Source organism: Trichosporon asahii (assembly GCF_000293215.1).
Source record: "Trichosporon asahii var. asahii CBS 2479 unplaced genomic scaffold scaffold00070, whole genome shotgun sequence".
Classification (NCBI taxonomy): domain Eukaryota; kingdom Fungi; phylum Basidiomycota; class Tremellomycetes; order Trichosporonales; family Trichosporonaceae; genus Trichosporon; species Trichosporon asahii.
In genome coordinates this window covers 1,810,637-1,830,842 of record NW_014040855.1, presented here as the reverse complement: position 1 = coordinate 1,830,842, position 20,206 = coordinate 1,810,637, and the positions used below count along the sequence as shown (strand labels likewise).

The 20,206-nt window shown below is 57.2% G+C and overlaps 6 protein-coding genes across 6 annotated transcripts; 4 read left to right on the top strand and 2 right to left on the bottom strand.

Annotated features, from left to right (window-relative positions):
* Positions 1-2,350: 2,350 nt before the first annotated feature.
* A1Q1_04451 (uncharacterized protein) lies at positions 2,351-3,073 on the bottom strand (the record flags this gene model as incomplete). The annotated part of the gene is made up of 1 exon (XM_014322817.1): positions 2,351-3,073. The coding sequence occupies one exon, from the start codon at positions 3,071-3,073 to the stop codon at positions 2,351-2,353; it is 723 nt and encodes a 240-aa protein (XP_014178292.1).
* A 589-nt stretch (positions 3,074-3,662) lies between these two features.
* On the top strand, positions 3,663-4,440 carry A1Q1_04450 (uncharacterized protein; the record flags this gene model as incomplete). The annotated part of the gene is made up of 3 exons (XM_014322816.1): positions 3,663-3,665; positions 3,719-4,195; positions 4,333-4,440. 3 exons carry the CDS (start codon positions 3,663-3,665, stop codon positions 4,438-4,440), a joined length of 588 nt encoding a protein of 195 aa, XP_014178291.1.
* Positions 4,441-6,464: 2,024 nt separating this feature from the next.
* A1Q1_04449 (uncharacterized protein) lies at positions 6,465-8,207 on the top strand (the record flags this gene model as incomplete). The annotated part of the gene is made up of 1 exon (XM_014322815.1): positions 6,465-8,207. One exon carries the CDS (start codon positions 6,465-6,467, stop codon positions 8,205-8,207), a length of 1,743 nt encoding a protein of 580 aa, XP_014178290.1.
* Positions 8,208-8,300: 93 nt separating this feature from the next.
* Positions 8,301-9,943, top strand: A1Q1_04448 (uncharacterized protein; the record flags this gene model as incomplete). The annotated part of the gene is made up of 5 exons (XM_014322814.1): positions 8,301-8,587; positions 8,881-8,939; positions 8,982-9,007; positions 9,072-9,673; positions 9,721-9,943. The coding sequence occupies 5 exons, from the start codon at positions 8,301-8,303 to the stop codon at positions 9,941-9,943; spliced, it is 1,197 nt and encodes a 398-aa protein (XP_014178289.1).
* Positions 9,944-13,591: 3,648 nt separating this feature from the next.
* Positions 13,592-16,393, top strand: A1Q1_04447 (uncharacterized protein; the record flags this gene model as incomplete). Its single annotated transcript, XM_014322813.1, has 3 exons — positions 13,592-14,031; positions 14,090-15,069; positions 15,108-16,393. The coding sequence occupies 3 exons, from the start codon at positions 13,592-13,594 to the stop codon at positions 16,391-16,393; spliced, it is 2,706 nt and encodes a 901-aa protein (XP_014178288.1).
* A 545-nt stretch (positions 16,394-16,938) lies between these two features.
* A1Q1_04446 (integral membrane protein) lies at positions 16,939-18,882 on the bottom strand (the record flags this gene model as incomplete). The annotated part of the gene is made up of 1 exon (XM_014322812.1): positions 16,939-18,882. One exon carries the CDS (start codon positions 18,880-18,882, stop codon positions 16,939-16,941), a length of 1,944 nt encoding a protein of 647 aa, XP_014178287.1.
* Positions 18,883-20,206: the final 1,324 nt, after the last annotated feature.

Here is a 20,206-nt window from a genome sequence, read left to right as displayed (position 1 = left end):
GGAGGGGGAGGGGAGGGGGGAGGCTACGGGAGGAAGAGATCGAGGAGTGACCCGCATGACACAGCGGCGAAGGGCGCCGAAGAGCGATGCAGGTGTTAGGGAGCAGGCCTAGCCGGACAGTCAACTGGGCGGCGGCAGCACGCGCGCCCAAGTATTCGAGGCACCGAGCCTGGAGCGCTGGAGCATGGAGCCGTACGGCAGTACTACGGCCTCGAGTCGTCGCTGCATTGCAGTCGAGGTGTGGGCCTTGGGTCTGCTGCCTCGGTTGTGGCCGAGGGTTGCCTGACCAACAGGGGGCGCACATTGGACGTACCTTGTGCCCAGTTTAGTCCACCCTTCCATCAGCTGACGCCAAGGCAGGGGTCACGGCCTGCACATCAGTGCGTGCGGCTCGCAGCCTTTCACTTCCCATCAGGTCACAAGGGGCCACAAGGCGGCCAACATAGACGGGCAGGCGGCGGCTACACCCCGCTTAAAATGCACAACCGATGCCCCGATGTCGAATTTGTCTGCGATCCGCTCAGGATCAGGAGCTCCGCCTTTCATTCGCATCGCATGAATTCGCTTGCTCTATCAACAAAATATTGCCGCTTTCTTCTAATCTGTTTAGCTGGTTGTGCTGAACGTTTGCAGGCCCTGAGTGTCAGTCTGAATTTTATTTTTCGTGTGGTTCTGATCAAATCCCGTAGGTCGGGCCGTTACCTGGACCCCGCACGCGCTCGCTACGTGCCCAGCCCTGTGAAGCGACCCGCAAAACTGCAAGCACAACAACAGAGGATGGTGAGGCCGGAGCGGAATTGAATCCGGCAGCAAGGGGAACCGTAGGGTGTTCCAGATATCTCTCTGGACGAGGAAAAAACGTCAGCCAAGACCTGGATTCAGGCCAGACCTGGCGTCCGGCGCCGCTTAAGCTTCAGGCACGTGTTGCACATCCCATAGATCCTCACTGCACACAGCTTTAACGTCGCTACCACCAGTGCCAGCCCCCGCATCCCCGCATCGGTTCCACGGGTATCTGAAATAGACGATGACTCGGACATGGACGCCGATAGCTCAGACGTGGAGACGACGTCGTAGAAATGCGGGGTAGAGCATGCGCAATGCCGGATATCCACTCACCGTGCCTTTGCATCGCTCGTTCGACGAGGTGGGGATGCACGACAGAAAGCGACACCACTCGCATGCCGCATTCTGAGTGGGTAAGCTGTACGTATGCCAAGGGCCCTTCCCCGGCCGCGACGGCCGACCCTTAGGTGCGGCGTCGGTCGGCGGCGAGGAACGGCATCACTCACTGGATCCTCTGTGTCTGCAAGTCGGTGTTAATATTTGTCCGTAATTCTCCAAGCCGACCATCCAACACTGCTTGCTCGCTGTTGGCTAACCCCACCCTCCTCAACCCCGGACTCCCCAAACCCTCGGCGTTACGAACTCACAAAAGTTCTTGGTGGTCAAGACCAGGGCTACCACCGCCAGCGTGAATGCTACAGCCCGAGCAATCCAGACTATGAGGATTTCACGTTTCGTTTCCTTGATTGTGGGGATGAGCAACACTGCGAGCAGTAAACCCATTGCCAATCCCTTCAGGCCTTAGTGGTACATCATAAGAGGCGCACTCACACCAAGGTGTGCCAGTCCGTCGACTGCAAAGGGACTGCTTGGTCAGCATCTGGTGGCAATGGGCCCCGCTTCACATACATGTAACCCATAGCGATGACGATCGCAAACTCCAGTATGAACATCAGAGCCTGCGTATTCAGTACCATACCTGGGCCTGAAACATACCTTGGCCAATGGGCGATCGTAAAAGCGCCAGTGCAAGATCAAGTCTACCGCCATACACCCTTCCTACCCCGGGTCAGCGTTGTCTGGAATCGGACAACATACCGTGGCCATGATAGCGCCGCTCGCACCGACTGTAGGAATACCCACACGCGCAAAGTTGCCACCCAACACAAAGCCGTAGTAACCGCCGGCGATGTACACGATCGAGAAGGGTACCGTCCCTGTACATCAGCGCCATCAAGTCCATCGCCTTACCGATCATTCGCTCTACGGCGCCACAGATGATCCACTGAGCAAACATGTTCAGGAGGAAGTGGATGACGCCGACGTGGAGGAAGATGGGAGCGATGAAGCGCCAGGATTCTGCTGTTAGCTCTTTCGAAATAGTGGAGCGTACGATTCGGAACTCCGTTAGGGAAGCCTCCATGGCCACAAAGGCTCTCGACAGTGCAGGTGGCAGCGCTTTCTGTCAGCCGACTTCCATTGCCACACTAACGAGTTATCCATGCATCTCAGTGCAAAGTCCGGAGGAACGCTCTTCACGAGCTTCATACACCTGCTAGTCAGTTCACATCCAAGTTGGGGCATACGGAACAAAACGGGCGCCGATGTTGATGAGAACCTCAAATGAAGGCCCGATCATGTAGTTGAAAGTCGGCTTTGTCGCAATGACACTCCCCGTCTTCTGCTTGTTCACAATGAGCTCCCAAATCATCATGCAAGTCATGATAACGATCAAACAAATAGTCATGATCGGCCACTTCTGAGGCAAGACGTTGGAGCGCTTCCGATTGATGGCTTCTTGCACTGGGACATCCTTCTTCATGCGCAGTAGCACCAAAAGACGCCCGATGCCAGTGGCGAATAGGAGGGCTTCGGCAGCCTGCTCCCGACGCGAGTGTGTTGCAGGAGGCGGTGGCCAAGACTCGGCTGGTTTGCTCGGATTCAATGGCCGCATCTCCATGGCATCAGGTTGTTCAAACAGCGGGTTGTACTCGGTTGGATTCGGACGAGCAACGGGCGTCTTGGGATGATTGTTGTCTGTGTAGGACCATGGCTCTTCGTAACGCCGCCCCTCAGTACTGTCGCTGTACCCGGGACCGCTGTACGGAACGAAGGGATTGTTCGAATCGTAGGCGTTCTGTTCAGGCCCATGGTCGTGCAGCTGCTTGTCGGCGAAGCGATCACTATATCGGTCATAGGTGGGAGGTTGATCCATTGGACTGTCGAAACGATCGTTGCTCTGAGAGTAGGTGTCTTGCGTCCCGACTAGAGGACGCCCGGACATCATCGTTAGCCGATGTTTTATGACCACTACAGTCAGAAGACAGGTGCCGGGTCAGCGAAACGATGTAAGAGAGACGAGAGGAAGAGGAGACAAAAAGCCGATGGTGACCGCGATTGAAGAGGATTGCAACAAGGGGACTCCAGAGCTGTGCAAAGCGTTGTGAAGAACGAGGCGATACAAGATGATCTGTGCACTTCTTGACGCACACCGCAGTCAGGCGTCGCGTCTTGGCTTGCTCGCGGCCATCAGTCCCTGTGTTCTGTGCAACCTCCACCACACCGCAGCGGCAACATTCCAACGGCCAGCGGGCGGCGACGCAGTTGCCCTCTCACGTTATCTGGTCCCGTCATCGAACCGCGGGAGCGGATTCAATTCTGGGTGGTCGGACTGCTCGAAATGTCCGCGTGCTCATGCGAAGAAGGCACTATGAGCTGTTTGTTCCGTGATCCGTGACTTCACCGATTGAAGGAACCAGATTCGACGGATCGGATGTGGAATGGACTGTGATACAATCTCACTTAGACCACCCTACATAAACTCTGTTGCGTTCACACTCCCGAGCACGTTTCTTCCCCCATCTCTCCTGCACGCAATGGTGAGTGCAGTTTCCTAACACGCGCTGACTCCGAAAAGCAATCCAAACGGCAGCGGTCTGCATCTCTCGATCACTCGCTCGCGGGCCAAGCCAGGTCTCAGGATCCCTCCAGCCACCGCGATGGGCCCCACGCCCTCATCGAGCTTTCGATCTCACTCGTTGATTCCGCCATCGATCTCGTCGATGAGCATCTCACGAACGAGAAGCTCACCCATGATAGCAACCTCATGCCTGGAGGATCTCTCGGTAAACATTTACGCCACGTCGAAGAGGCGTGGGCCGCTTTCCTTTCGCCCTTTTCGATGGAGAAGTCGCAACCTCTCGTTATCAACTATGACGCAGTCTTACCTGACTCACGCAAAGAAGTCGCTCGCGATGTCGACGCCTGTCGGAATGCTCTCAACAGCGTTCGCGAAGGTCTTTGCAGCCTCGCCGATGCCAGTGATTTGTCTGGAGAGCTGGAACGCGATGTGATTGTTTCGTCGCTGTCGCCCGTTGAGCAAGAGTTTAGGAGTACGCTAGGACGAGAGGTGAGTCACATACATGTTTCTGCTAACAGGAAGCTATGGTTTTGCGCCTTGCATACGATTCATCACTACACTATGATCCGTACGATTGCTGTGCACGAACTGGTGAGTTGTAACGCTTCGCGTCACTGACACGATAGGACATTCCCCTTCCCGTTGACTTCGGTACAGCTCCGGCCACCATCTTGTTCCGTGGCGAAGAATGGCGCCCTCCCAAGATTCCGGCGCATTCAAAGGCAAAGTTGTAGACATCCAAGGCGTTCTTGGCTCACACCGATTGTATCATTCCTCTGTATGCCATGTATAACATACTAGATTGCGCGTATTTGAACCCTCGGTGGCGAATCGGTCACGTGACGCAGGACCTCAGATAAGTCGACAACAATGTTGCTGACTTGGTTCATCGTTTACACAAACCCATCGTAGCAATGGTGAGTAGAAGATTGATTCGTCAGCTGACCATTGCAGTCGAAGCATCATACCGGTAAGAGGTTTTCTCCGAGCGTAACTGACTTGAGACCTTCTCATGTGCAGGCGTCAACCCGGCGTTGGTGAGTTGCGGGGTGTTAGCGTTGCTAACGTTCAGCGATTGGCAGAGTATGCGAGAAATGTGATGGCAAATGGTATGTCTGTGTCATCTGCGCCAGCTGACATGAAGCCCCGTGTGTGACTCGTACGTTCGCCCAATGACTCTCGTCCACATATGCGACGAATGCGCTTGTGAGTAAGACTTCTATGATTCTTGTCTAACCCTCAGTCGGAAACGGAGCATCCCGCTGCATTGTCTGCGGCACAAACGGTGAGTCCATAACTGCGCACACAAGCTGACTGAGGAGCCATTTCAGACGCATACTACTGTACCGAGTGCACCCGACTGGAGAAAGACAGAGATGGATGTCCGAGGATCGTCAATGTGAGAGTTTTCTGAAAACTGAGGAGCTAATCGCTACAGCTGGGTACTTCTCGAGTGGACGCTTTCTATGAACGGAAGAAACAGGGGTGGGTACTGCGTTGTGCGGTCGCTAATCTCAGACAACAAGGAGGGTTCAAACGAGGATAGCAGTCCGTCCTTCCGTCAATATATACCTGCGAAGGTTTCTACGCGAACCGAGATCCTTGGCGGTTTCGCATGTTATGTTACACCCTCGCGGCGAGGCGGTGACGGCCACCAGTGGCGAAGCTTGTGTAGCAAGCTTCTGCGCTGTCGCGTATGCAGGGTATCAACGTTCCTCCTGACCGGCGTGTATTGGAACTTGAGAGAATCGTCACTTACGCTGCCTCTGCTCGATCTCGCCCAAATTTAGGGCTTGAACCTTCACCTATGGTAGTGGGTTCTTGCTCAACTAACCGCCCAATCGATGTTCCACGCCTACTGATAAAGAGCTCTTCACTACTCGGAAAGTGTTGTGAGAAAGGGCTGAGTATGGACCTTCAGCTGTTGTCGGTCGGCCTGGATGGGCTTGAATCTCAACGATGTGGCAGCCTGTTCGCATTGAACTGCGCTTCAATCCTAGAAGCAAAGGACAACCGCTACAGTGATGCGTGCGTTGTGTCTGTGGAGAACCCTCGTGCCCAGTCTGCAGTTGCTCTGGAAGTGGGCCTGCAGCCGCGTCAGGGAAGGAGCAATCGGGATATCCGAATCGCGCAGAAGCAGACGTCTGAGGAGAATAACCCGAAGAACACCTAGCGAGATTGATATGGAAGACATTGCTAGCCTTTGCTCTCTTGGACCGCAGTGCACAGGACTGTTTCTCAATGGCTGATGGTTCCTCCGGGGATAGGTGCAACCAAACATTTAGAGTCGCCAGATCAATGGGGGGCCCCACAGCGCACGAGCCTAATCGCACCTAATCCTAATTGTTATGATGACGTTGTAGATCCTCCGCGATCCACAGTCCACTATCGAAAAGAACACTTCGCAACTGTCCACTTCCGCATCCGACCCGCACTCGTCCCATCATGCCCGCCCGGCTGTATCTACGGCGTCAGCCTCGAGCGTTTTATCTATTGACTGAGACGCATGCTCTCGTCTTCCGACAACCCGGAAATGAAGAAACAAAGGCCAGCCGGTCCGTGGTGGTCGCTGAGTTTCTTCCCTTGGATCAAGTGGACACTGCCGACTTGGTGACCGTTCCGAACGCCAGGACAGTGGAAGGAGTACTAGGTGTTACCAGTGTCCCCAGCGGTGAGCTTGACAGCTCCCAAGTGCTGACGCTCAGATCGATCCTCTGTTCCCGAGATCTTCTTGATTCTGCTCACGGTCTCTTCTCCAATGGCACCAATTCTCCCTGGGTCAACGTTGCGCCCGGCACGAGTGGTGTCAGTTGACTTCTTGTCATTGACCTCATCGTTCTTGGATACGCCCTCGGGGGACCCGGTGTTGGGCGGTTTCGACTACGACGAGGAGAATGACAACTTCGCCTACCAGCGTCAGCCTCACGGCTCTACGACAGCCTTGAGCCAGGCCGCGATGCAGGGCATCGAGGATCCTTGCCTCGGAATGAAGAAGTACATCGAGACGGGCGGATTCTACCACGCGAAGCAATGCGGCTGGGACATTTCGGTTCGGTTGGGAACCGACAGAGCGCGCACTTGGGCATCTCAACCAGACCAGGGCATCAGTCCGCTAGAGACTCTGGACGATTACTTCGTATGGAACGCAAATTTGTTGGCGCCCTTTCTCAAGTTTCGCAAGAATCTGCCGCAACAGATGCGGGACGAATTGGACGAGCAGGCGCTGCTGTTACCGATCATACAGGGCTTCATTGGTACTGCACCCGTGGTAGGGTATACGAGTGCTTCAGAGACCGCAGCACTATCTCTGATCTCGAGGCTAAGCTGCAAGCGTGCAGGGGCGCGCTTTCGAACGAGAGGCATCGATGACGATGGAAACGTCGCCAACTTCGTTGAAACGGAAAGTATCCTTTGCGTGCAGGACATCTGCACCTCATATGTGCAGGTACGAGGCAGTGTTCCATTGTTTTGGCAGCAGCCTCAACAGGGGCTAGGAACACTCCAGCAAAAGGTTGAGATTACTCGCCCCCCGCAAGCATCCCAACCGGCTTTTGATAAGCAATTCATGAAGCTACTGGACCATTACCATTCTGTGCATGTCATCAACCTCCTCGGGCAAAAGGATGCCGAAGCGATGCTATCAAGCATCTACTCCGACCACTTCAGCGAGTTACGCGACTCCTTACCGCCAAAGGCGACGTCCGAATCTCCGGGCAAAGACGATCTAGAATATACTCCCTACGATTTCCACTCGGTCGTCAAGTTTGGCGGGCATGAAGCTGTGCGGAACGACTTCTCGACATCCTCTGCGATCAACGGATCCATCGACAAGTTTGATTATACGGCGGTTGATGCGGCTACCGGTGTTGTCATTCAGCGCCAGCAAGGTGTTTTCCGCGAGAACTGCCTAGATTGCCTGGATCGCACAAACTTCGTGCAGGACGTTGTCTCCACATTGGCTCTCCGACGCTTCCTTGCCTCCTACGGCTCCCCATTACTCAATAGCCCTAGTCTATGGGCCGCTCACCGCGAACTGTGGGCTGACAACGGTGACCGACTCAGCAAAACGTACGCCGGGACGGGTGCTCTGAATACAAGCGCGACTAGGACTGGGAAGAAAACGTTTGCAGGATTGCTCAGTGATGCTACGAAGAGCGTCAGTCGCGCCTACATCAACAACTTTCAAGACAAGGGCAAGCAGCGAGCGATCGACATGCTTTTGGGCTTGATGGCTGGCCAGCGACCGGTCATTCTGTTCGACCCGGTTGGCGATTCCGTGCACAATGCTCTCATCGCGCAAAAGTCCCAGTACTCCACACCGCGGCATTTGACATTGTTCTGCGGCACATGGAATCTCAACGGCCGCGCCCCTGCAGAGGCACTAGACGCCTGGTTATTCCCCTCTGGACAACCCACAGCCGACATATACTCTGTGGCGTTCCAGGAGATAGTTGAGCTCACCCCACAACAAATCGTTGTGACTGATCCGGCAAAGAAGTAAGGTGGCGGTTTTGAAAGCTGCTGACCCCACAGGCGAGTCTGGGAAGGAGTCTTGATGGATACTTTCAAAGGTCGGTCCAACGACTTTTTGCTCATGCGGAGCGAGCAGCTCGTTGGCACAGCTCTCATGGTTGTGGTGAGGTCCTCTCTGCTCCCGGCCATTCGTAACATCGAGTATGCTGAGAAGAAAACCGGCCTTCAGGGCCTCAGCGGCAACAAGGGCGGCATCGGTATAAGGTTCGACCTCTACGACGCCTCGGTCTGCCTGATGACTTGTCACCTCGCCGCTGGACAGTCCAACTTTGCGGATCGCAACGCCGATTACCGCACAATCTCGAATGGCCTCGTCTTCCTTCGGGGCAAAACGATTGATAGCCACGAGTAGGTACGCTTTTGTAGTGGTACTAACGGACAGTATTGTGGTGTGGAGCTCCGATCTGGTGAGCTGCAGTTGGCCAATGAAACTAATCACAGAATTACCGTATCAACCTGTCTAACGAACAAGTTCGCCATTACGCTGTCAACGACGAGCTCGATCCTCTGGTAGCTTCAGACCAGCTCACTCTTGCCCGTGACGAAGGTCAGGTGTTTGTCGGTTACGAAGAAGGAGCGATCACTTTCCGTCCGACGTACAAATAGTTCGTTCTCGTTGGCTCCACAGCGCTTATATCTAGTGACAATGGGACGGACGACTATGATACCTCGGAGAAGCACAGAATCCCAGCGTGGACGGGTAGGTCCAAGCCGCGCTGTCTAAAGTACTGACGTGCCACAGATCGAGTTCTGTACAAGGGCGATGGGGTACGTGCTCTAAAGCGAATTTGTCTGACGCTAGCTTTCTTTGCTGGATTACAACTGCGCCGAGTTGCGCACATCCGATCACCGCCCTGTGTATGCCGTGTTCGACCTGACTGTGGATGACGTAGACGAGGTGAAGAAGGCCGCCCTAGCTGACTCACTGGTGAACATCGCACGGAGCAAGGCTGGTTTGAAGATAGACGACAGGGTCGAAAGCGCCGCTCAGGGCGGAGTGAGATCACTGGTAAAAGAGTTTACCTCTGTGTCGCTCGCACCTACGCCGTCTACGTCGCCAAAGCCGCCGGCGCCGCCCATCTCAAGGGACAACAAGCCGAAAGCTAAGCCGTTTGCAGTGTCTGAGCTGGCACGTTCCATTCGGCCGCCGCCTTTGCCACCCCGTTCCAACTCCACCCATTCCGTCAGCTCCGTCGGCAGCGGATCCCATGAGCCGAAGCGACGTGCACCGCCCCCTGTTCCCGCTTCCGACTTTCGCAAGATAGGTCTTCCCAGTGCTGAGATCACGCCGGTTGCGACGGGAGACTTTGTATTGGTAGCATCGCCCTCGAAACCGCCGCCGCTTCCCCCTCGATCTACGAAAGAGGCGCCTGTCCTTAAAAGCGAGGCGGCGAAGAAGGATGTGCCACCATCCCCCCTCGCCCCTCGAAGCCTGTGACAAAGATGCCAACGCTGGACATGGACTCAGCTCCACCCGCTAGGCTGGTAGAACCTGCCCTACGTCCAGACAAACCCGGGATGTCAATGGCGAGTGATCCTAAAACGGGCTTGCAGCCTACCCCACAAATGGTTGATGTCTCAAAGAAGACCCCACCGCCTGTGGCTGCAAAACCCGTGCAGCTGAAAGCTGCGGCACATCGTGCTGCAGCGCCGGTTGCGCCCCCCAAGCCGAACCAGCTGAAGGGCAAACCTGTCGTGGATTAGACGACCCTCACTTTTCTCGTACATGCATCAATGTTGCGCTCTGTATCTGATCAGCGGTTATCGTGGACACTGATGCCCGTCTGCCTCAGGCGGCCGTGGAATGAGCTCTGCCGGTTCCAACCTTCCGAACACGTCCCTTTCATTTGCTAGCAGCATTTTGGTCCGCCTCAGAATAACCCGGGGTCAGCCGTGGCACTGCGTCAGGCTTGTTAAAGCACCTGGACACACCCCTGCCGCTACGTGGTTAAAGTGCGAGCTACTTGCACATGGCAATGCAGCCCGCGGCACAACCACTCTGGCGACATAACTGTAGCACTGTACTGAAATTAGGTTACATTTGTCAGGAACGTATCGGGTGATAAACTTTAAAAGCTGGAACACAACGATGCCGGGACCAAGACGGGGAAGCAGAGAAGCACATATGCTGGAGAAGGAATGATGGACGATATGTGCGCGGGTCACTGAAGCGTTACGAGAACGCACCCCAGCAGAGTCCTTGACGCGTATGTGCCGTCCATCGAAGTTGCGTACGTTGCGTGCGGGGTGCACTCCAACATGGGCAGCCGAAACGGGGCGTGAACAAGCGTTTCAGCCTAGCATGAAGTGAGTGTTTCAGCCTGTGACCTGACTTTGCTGCCGATTCCCAAAAGCTTATCCAGCCTTGGATGTTCCGTGCCCTTCGTTTCGGGACGTACGCGCTGTGCTCGTTGCACGTCGTACCTGCAAAAGCCGAGCACGGTCCTTCTGCGTGAAGCTCAAGTGTGCGCGCGGTAATACTGCTCATGCATCATGCGACATCAGCTCGACAGCTATCTATACAACAGCAGGCAACGCGACGGAATTATTCGGAAAGAGGATGCGGCGGAAGACGTGTATGCAACGAGGGCGGGGCACGCGGGCGGCGCTCGGCGTCGGTGCGGGGGCGTGCATGGGGGCGCTCCGATGGCTGCGCGCGTGACTTTACGTGGTTACGGATAATCCGAGGGCTTGCTTCTGCAATTCTGCAAGCGCCCGCGGCGCAGACGGGAGACTACGGACTGCGGCATTGGTCGTGCCATTCCTGCGATCCTGCTCCTTCTCACACCCTTCCTATCGCGCATATGCTGCGCATCCTGCGGCGGTGCCGGAGCGCCATAGCTGGCGCTTTGGCGGCCCGGCGCGGTGGCTTACATGATGAACGCACATGCACACACGGACGGAGGCGACTCGTAGCCAGACAGTGGGACAACAGGAAACCCTGTGCTCGCGGCGATTCTGAGTTCGGTGGCCGGCGTTGCTTGTAGGATGTCCATCGGTGTTCCTGGGCGGGCCCAGCAAAGCCGTATCTCTTCATGTACGTGGCTGACGCTGCAAGACCAGGGTGCGCCCTCATCGTCGCACCGCAAATGTCGACATGATACGCGCGATGTGTCAGCTGTGTCCTGAATGTAGCATGTCAGCAGCGACTAGTACGATCAGTAGCGACCAGTCTGTCACCTTTGGGCACCCAAGGAGCACCCTTCTTATCCATCAATTGCCATCCCACCCTTGTTAATGACGAGAGCCCTTGCCAACCCACCGTATGCCGTGCACTCCGCGGCCCGTGAAGGTATGCCGGTCGAATGACGATCCTCTCGTGCATGACTGCCCACACCTTTACCTCCTCAGTTTTCCCCACCCCCCGGAGCTTCCTTAAGTCTTTGACGGATTAGGCTTGGGAACATTACTTGATGTCAAGCGTATGCTGTCGCCCATCTAGGAGGTGCGCTGGCGGCCCTTGCTCGGTCCCGGTGGCGGTGGGCACTACCGTCCGGGGCACGTTCTTGGTTACCAAAGGTAAGCAGTCGATCCATGCCGTAAGGAGTTTATGTCAGGCTGCAACACGCTAAGAAGTATCCGACCAGCAAGTCTTCTGTATTCTGTAACGTCGAGGAAGATGGACAATGCACAGACTGGGCATGCGCTGGGCAGCGAGTCTGCTCACGGGACAAAACCCGCACATTAATGCAAACATGGGTGGGCTGCATGCAGCTGCATGGTGTGGACGCTTAATCAAGCAACAAACAAAAGCAGTCAGGGCGGCCGTAAGCCACAGGCAAGGACAGCATGTCGGCCGCTGATGACTTTTGCTGGCCCCTCCTGGGCAGCCTGGCAGCCGCGCGAGGATGCGCAGATATCAGACGCGACAGACACACCAGGCGGCTGCGTATGTGTACGAACCTACGGACAGGCGGCAGGGACAGCAGCAAAGCGCTGACCGGAGCGAGCAGCGAGCGCTCAGGACAACTCAGGAGCCGGGTGATCGCGCTACTGGCATAGTGGCCCCACCTCGTCGACAGGTTTTTGGCTGCTCGCTGGTGGACGCGCTCTGAAAGCCCTGGAGCCCTTGCACTGGCCCTGCTTCCCTGGGCGCCCTGCATGCCCTGCTTACCCTGGCATCCCTGCGTAACGTGTCCTTGACCGTCCCCTACGGCTTGGAAACACATCAACACATAGGCTGCGATGAGTTCGATACTTTCAGAGCACAACTGTGTTCTGCGCATCTCATGTCGCAAACATGGCGCGCAATCGACATGACCCATAGGCCAGCTCCGGAAGGGGAGCAAGGGATGCGTGGGTTCCTCGCCATCGGCAGCCCATCCGTCGTCCCATCACCGGGGCAGACGCGCGGTGCTGCCCGCAGCGCCGTCCGTCACACTGCCGTCCACTGGCCACTGGATTCTCATGTTGCCGCCCGGAACTCCCACTCGCATTGCACGGCACTTGCCTGGTAGGGCGAGGGCGACGACGGAGACGCGAGGCTGCGGGGTGCAAACAGCGAGAATATGCTAAGTGATGAATTACGTTTTCGGTAATTTCAATCGAATCAACCCAATCCGATCCTTGATCCTTCCTGGGTGTGTGTGCCTCATTCCCAGCTGCTCTGGCCGTTGGCCTGACATGCCGCCGCACTTTGTCACAGCAACGGCCATCGCATCGTCTCACACACCGTGGCCAAGACGACAGCACGACAAGATCGCTGAGACGACAGCTCTCCCGGTTCCAGCGCCGTCTTGCGAATTGTCACCCTTCCCCCTGTTCGTCCCCTTTCCAAGCCCTTGACGCTTTTTGTCTCATCTCCCACTTTCGTTCCGGTCTCGGGCGCCTGCGGGGTCCATTGTCCCTGTCCAACCATTGAGATCCACTCCCGCCTTTCTCCCCCTCTCTCCACAACAATATTCTTCCTCGCAAACGACCATACCACCTTTGCTCACTACCGCCATCCCCGACACGAAGCCGCTGCGTTCTTATCACGAGCGACCAGCACGTCCTTGCGAAGCCCACTCTTCCGCTCGCCCTTCATGCTCGGGTCCTTGTGAAATCCTCACAACATTGGGCGCAGCGTGAATCGGCTCACCGGCTTTTAGCGCGGCTCTACAATCAGTCACTGTCACACCCCTCCTTCCTAACGCACATCTCCCGCCCTTGAGCATTTACAGCATCGTTCCATTACCTCGCGACATCCGATTAGGAGAGGTCAACGGCACCTGAGTACCAGCGCGGCTTAGAGCGTCCAGTTTCTCGGCGCAGACTATTCGACGACTCCCCTTTCTGTCGCCGCTGTGACCTCCTACGCTCGGCCCTCCTCCCGTAACTACTTCCCCACCTCCCATTCGCAGAGTGCCCACCATGTCCGAGACTATCCAGCGGCCAGTAAGCCGACCGTTGTCTGAAATCTCGGAGAACGAGGACCGTCGACGGGTCAGCGCACGCATCTCCAGCTACAGCTCCACCCTCAGCCTTAAGGGTGCCGAATTGGTCTCACGGCCAGCTAGCGAGACCCGAGACGACACGAAGCGGATGAGTGTCCCCGTTCACACCATCACCCTCAATCTTGCCGACTACTCTCCGAGCCCGACGTCAAAGCCGTCAACACCGTTCACTGCGCCGCCTACCGTCTGCACGAGCCCGGTATCAGCATCAGGAACGACGACATCCGGCAAGCGGAAGTCTATGGCGGATGAACCCCCGCCGGCCCTTGCTATCGCGACCTCGCCGTCAGCACCTTCGGATGAGACATTAGAGACTCTAAAGTCGGGGGCGGACGAGGAGTCAGTCATTGATTTGTCGTGAGTATCTGTTCTGGCCGGGTAGTACCTCGCATGACCTTACTGACCTATGTTTCAGTGAAGCCTCAGAAGGCATTTCTCCGCTCCTTGCGTCTATGCGCGCGAACCTGCGTCCGACCGGGCAGCAGCTGAATGGCGCGACTAACGTTGCCGATCAGGACAAGGATACTCCTTCTACATCATCAACTTCCTCGCCTCGCTCATCTGTCGACCTGGGCCGACCAACCCCTCGAGTCAAGCCAAACTGGCTCAAGCGCGCCTCCATGGCCCCCGTCCTCCGGACCAAGTCTCGATCTCCAGCTCAGTCCCCTATTGATCTCGCTCCCGAGCCATCGTCTCCCCGAATGTCGACGCACCTGACCGGTTCGGCCCACGGCGTGGCCACTCCACCAGCATTACCTCCGCGCAAATTTCCAACCGGACCACTGGATACGGGGTACGAAGTGCAGGCCCCTCCTCCCCAACACCCTGGTCGAAGGGACTCGATCTCGCACCACATTCCCAGCATCAGTGGGAAGAGCCGATGGGGCTGGGGAGGTGGCCAGGGGTCCACGAACGGCGTGTCTCGCTCATCCTCGACGAACAGCATTCTCAGCACGGCCTCTGCGGCGCACCAGCGACTCCCAGCGTCTGCGCAGCGTGTGCTTGGGACGGCAAGCCATGCGGTCTCGCGTACCTGGATGCGTGCACGCGGCGTTGGGAGCAACATGAGCATCTCAACTGCGGCCGGCTCGCCCCACGGTCAATACGACTCTGCTATCGCCAGCAGCCCTCGGAGCCCGGGACTCCTTATGCGGCAGCTGTCCCGCGACTCGGATTTTGCTCCTGCCAGTGAGCCCCTCTCCTGGACCGATGGAGTCGTTCGAAGAGCGGCACGATCTGGCCTGAAGCCTGGGCGGGTCTTCGGTCGCGAGCTGGAGATCGCCGGACGATTATACGGTGTTGTTGAGGCGGACGCCGAGCGGGCTGGAGATAGCGAGTACGAGCGTCGACGGAGACTCTGTCTTCCGGCGATCGTTGTCCGATGCGTCGAATATTGTGAGTGTCCATCCTCCTGTGACGTGCTAACAATACAGTGGAGCAGTGGGGACCGAAAGAGGAGGGCATCTTCCGGATCAGCGGCAGAAGCAGCCATCTCGCTCGACTCCGAAAGGAGTTTGACGCGGGGGCCGACCTTGACCTGTCTCTATCTGAACCCAGCGACCTGGATCCGCACGCTGTCTCGGGCATCTTCAAAACCTACATCCGAGAACTTCCTTCGCCAATGCTCTCCAAGCACGTGGAAGACCTTCTTGACGACTACTTATTGAAGCCAAGCAAGGAGCAGGAAACTGACAAGCTCGTGGAGATGCTGAAGGACCTGCCACCAGCCCATTGGTTCCTGCTGGCGGACGTCATCATGCTCATCGACCTGATTCCGAAACACATGGATGTAAACAGAATGAGCCACAATGCGCTCATGATCTCGCTGGGCCCGACGCTGTCGCTCAAGGGCGAACACATCGATCTGTTGTTACAGCATCGCAAGACGGTGTTCGCTGAGCCCCCCGAAGTCGCCCCTCGGGACTTGGTGGACTTTGGTGACGAGGAGCAATTACAATTAACGCCTCAGTTCGATGACGCGCCTCTTCCTGTCATGGAGCCCTTGGCACCTCCGGCGCCATCGCTCTCAAAGCGGCCGGCGCCTCGAGTGTCGAAGAAGCCCAGCTTCTCCAATCTTCTTGGCGCGGCTCGGTTCGGCTCCTCATCGTCCGTGCGCCGAAGTCAAAGTGATCTTGGCGTTTCTCTGTCATCGTCGGCTGGTTCGCGTAACTCTCTTGCTGTCCCTCGAACGAGCACCTCTGGCCTCAAGATCTCAGCGCCCGTCGCCGTCCTGGCGTCGTCCCCAGCGACGAGCGAGTCGGGTCTGTCGAACATGTCGGCCGTTTCGAGCCTGCCAAAATCGCCCATGGTCAAGGCGTCTGACACCCTGGAGGACACGCTTCCGCAGCCTGGTACGGTCAAGGCTCGGTCGCGTGTGTATTCGACGCCCATCGCGGACCGCTTCAAGCGCACGGATCCTTATGAAGATCTGTTAGCACCCAAGGAAGCGAGCGATGGCGCCACGACGCCAATCTCGTCGTCGGCCTCGAGCATTGCGTCCAGCTTTGGCGAGCTCGCCCCGCCGGTCAACCCGCTCTCAGGACTGAAGCGCTCGCCACCGATCTTTTTCCAGTCTGCCGTCGGAAGCAGCACTAAGAACGCTCCTCTCCGTAACACGACAGCCGGCAAGAAGCGCAAGGACGAGGACGGGTCCAACAAGGACGGCGCCCCTGGTGGCGCGAAGCGACTGAGCTCGGGCCCAAGTCTGTACGACGACTGAGCGCGAACGCCTCTGTCACTGTTCCAACCTCACCCCACCGCAGCGCCCACCACTGAAATAGCAATCAATCTCACACAGCCCACACACACTAGCTCGAACACAACATTTGTCACCCATTATAAGCCCTTGAACTTCATCGCATGTTCGTTTCCGCCCGTACTATATGTCTTGTGCCCATGTCTTTGTACAATGATTAGATACCACTGCACTCAAACCTTATGCACTAGATCCGAACACTTCCCACACCTTGACGGGACCACCGATGCCGACGCCGTCGGTTCCTGTAACCCCTACCGTGTCAGATATCCTTTCGTTACAAAGCCATTGTGTGAGCTTGACATGCTGTGCGTGCACTGAACCTATTCATTCGGAACCACAAAACCCAATGTATAAACAGACAGGACCACTACGTATCTTCCGTACCTTCACGACTGCCGCGCTATTGCTGTTTCTTCTTCTCTGCCCTCCTCGTGCCTCCCGTCTCCTGCTTATTCTAGTCGCTCTTTCTACCTCGGACGTTCTCGATATGGACGACGCACTAATGCTCACTCCACGGCAGCCCACTGCGACTCCAGCAGCCTGATCTGGCCCTGCACGTCGTATGCCTGCTCCTGCGGGCGCTTCTTAGGCACCTGGTGCTGTGACAACATCTTTTTCCAGCTCGGGCGGCGGCGCTTGCCTGCTGCATCGGCCACGTCCTCCTCGGGCGCGGGGGAGGTAGAGAGACGACGCTGGGAAGCGGGAACAGGTAGGCCGCAGTTGGCGGGCGCGGCGACGATGTACTTGCCGCCTTCCTGTGCCTGCTTTTGCATGTAGTACTTGAGGTACTCTGCCACGAAGACGGTGCGGAAGTAGGTCTCGCGCCGGCGCCAGATCGCCGCCTGCAGGTCGTCCCAGCGCATCTTGCCCGCAACAACGAGTGACCACATCTTGCGCACGCGTGGAGAGTATAGCTCGCAGATCAGATACTCGTCACCCTGGTCGTTCCGGGCGACGCGCGCCGCGCGGTGAGCAGGGAGGTTGAGCGAGGAGAACGTGGGGCGCGCAAACGCCTCGTGACACTCGAGGCACATGAAGACGCCGCAGTACTCGTATCCGTAAAAGTCCTTCTTGAGCTTGCGGCCGGGACACAGCTCGAACGGCGGGATATGCTCGTAGATCCGCACTGCATCCAAGAATAAGTCGAAACGGCGCGGCGAGCAAGCAGATTCGATCAGCTTGCTGAGATAGTTTTCCTGCTTGGGCGAGACGAAGCACAGATCGCACTCAATGTCGGTCCGCGTCGCAGGGTCGAACTCGGAGGCATACCCCATAGGGCTCAGGTAGCCGTGACAGCACGACTCGCATACGTGCAAGTTGCGACCGGGCAGCTCGAACATTTGTCGACGCGTGTGCGCCCATTTGCGGTTCTGGTCAAGGTGGATAGCCTTGACAGAGTGCCACCAGGCATCGAATGTGTCGATTTTGCTCGTCAGATAGCGTAGCGAGTTGACCGACAGGCTGCACAACACCTTTTCATCCGGGGGCAGGTGCGACAGATCATCGACTCCGAATTGCGTCCCATGGTCGGTGTGGGCGAAGAAGTCGAGGTAACACGTCTCGCAGATCTGGAAGCCGTCAAGGGTGCGACCGGTGCCCGTGAGTGTATAGAACGTCATGTGGCTGGGCGCGACTGGTTCAGCGACACAATTTGGCAGCGAAAGGCGCTGATGCACAGCGAGGCGCCACTGCGCCCAGCTCGTTGCGTCCTCATACACGCGTTTGATGAAGGGCTGGTTGAAGGTGCAGACATTGGGCGCCTTGGTGGAACTTTCGGTGAAGCGGCGATCGAACCGAGACTCGGCCACCTCGTCCTCGTAGCATGCCTCGCACGTCTTGAACTCCTCAATTCCGCAGTCATACCACTTGGTGGACGCTGTCGGCGTGGACCCAGAGCATGGGACAACCTTGGAACGCGTGCGAATAAACTCCTCGAGGTCGAGAAGGTCACCAGCCGCTATAAACCGACGTGCGCGCGGGGTCGAGAAGCGGCAGACCGAGGTCATCGCCTTCCTCGTAAAGTGAGGCTCGAGCTCAGTGCCACGCACGGTGGCCCCGAAGCAACACTCGCACATCGACCACTGGGGAACATCCTGAGAGTAGGTGCTGAGGGTGTAGAAGACACCGTGCACTCTGGGGCCCTCGATGCCAAGACAGGTAGACCGTGGGCCCGTGGGGGGAATTTCATGTTGACACGGGGCCCTCGACTCCCTCGTCGAATCCGAGTTGTCGCGAGTCATGGGCTGGGAGGAAAACGGCGTCGAACTTCTAGTGGCGGGTTGCGAGTTGTCGGGAGAAGAGGAAGACGTCGAAACACGCCGCACGACGTTTGATGATAAGCGGCGCAGGAAGCCCGGTCGCGGGCTAGCGCTGGGTGGGCTGGTCGCGATCCCGGTCGATGATGTATTGCCACTGAGACCTTGATTAGATACCGAGCCCGAAATAACCATGTTGGGTGGAGCGATTAGACCCGGTCCGATTGCTGGCGTGTGGGAAGCAGCGCGGGTATTACGTCGATTGCGGGTCTGGTGACCGTGTCCTCAGCACTCAGCTGGCACGGTTCGAACCTTGTACTGGATGAGTTGATGGAAAGAGATGGAGATTCGCACAAGAGATGCCAAAGCTCTTCACTTTCATGTTGCGAGGAAGGCATGGAGCGCGGTGGGGGAGCTGCGCGAAGGGTGGGGTGGGCGATCATAGCACTGCGTTGGTGCAAGCGCGTGTCTGTGCAGAGCACTCCCACAACCGGGGAACCCAGACGCTCGGGCAGCTTGGACCTGCGCGCTGTTTCGTCTTCTCTTGCGTCTCGCGCTGAGGCTCGGCATGATCGGTATTGCAATTCCACGGTCCTCCCCTTGTGCGCACATCCAGCCCGGGAAGGCGCAGCTCAACTACGCTCGCCCATCCCACGCCCCGTCCCTGGTGCCCGCGTAGCGAGATATGGATGACCCGGACCGAGTAAGAGAGAGTTGACAGTGCCAAGACGAAGGCTGGCCCCAGGACTAGCATACGCCCACTTGGCACTGGTTGCGGGGGTGCGGGGGGCAGGTCACCCTCTGCTGGCATGCGGAGCAGATATGCACCTGTCTGCAGATTACATCCGGGGCGAGTGATTGTATTGGGTGGGCCAGACCGCGACAGGCCTTTCCCAGTGGGCGCAGCATCCGGCGAACGCGAGCGCCAAGGAATCCAGGTAACATTGTGAGATCGACCTCCGACTGAGCGGCACTGAGCGCAGCGCACAGGCCGATTGCAAGGATTGCAAAACAGCCCAATCGGTTACTAGGCGTGCCGGTTCATTGGCTGGTTGGTTACAACTGCCCCTGATGACGCTACGAGTAACCGAGCCGCCGGCAAGGAGCGGAAAATCCTGCCTCGTACGGGCCAGTTGTCGAATCGCGTTCAGCCCAGGATGAATACCGGATCTCTACCAGCAGCTGTCGTGCAATCCACTAAAGGTTTTTGGCGGTGGTCTAGCGTGTCCACCGTAAGCTAGATAGGACCGCAAGATAGGAGAATCGCACCCTTTGCTATGGGTGCATCTCGGGTGCGCGAAACACGCACAACACGCGAGGCATCTGCGCACAGGCCAGAGGGAAGAGCGGACGCCACGGCACCGCTGAGCACTGAAACTCGCCCAAGCCACACGGAGCTCCCGCTGCCGTAGACAGATGTCGGTGTGGCCCCAGCTTTCCCCATCCGGCCCCAGGTTTTTTCAGGTCAGGTGACCTATTTGCATGACCTCTTGGTGTCTTGGCGCATCATCTCTGGGTC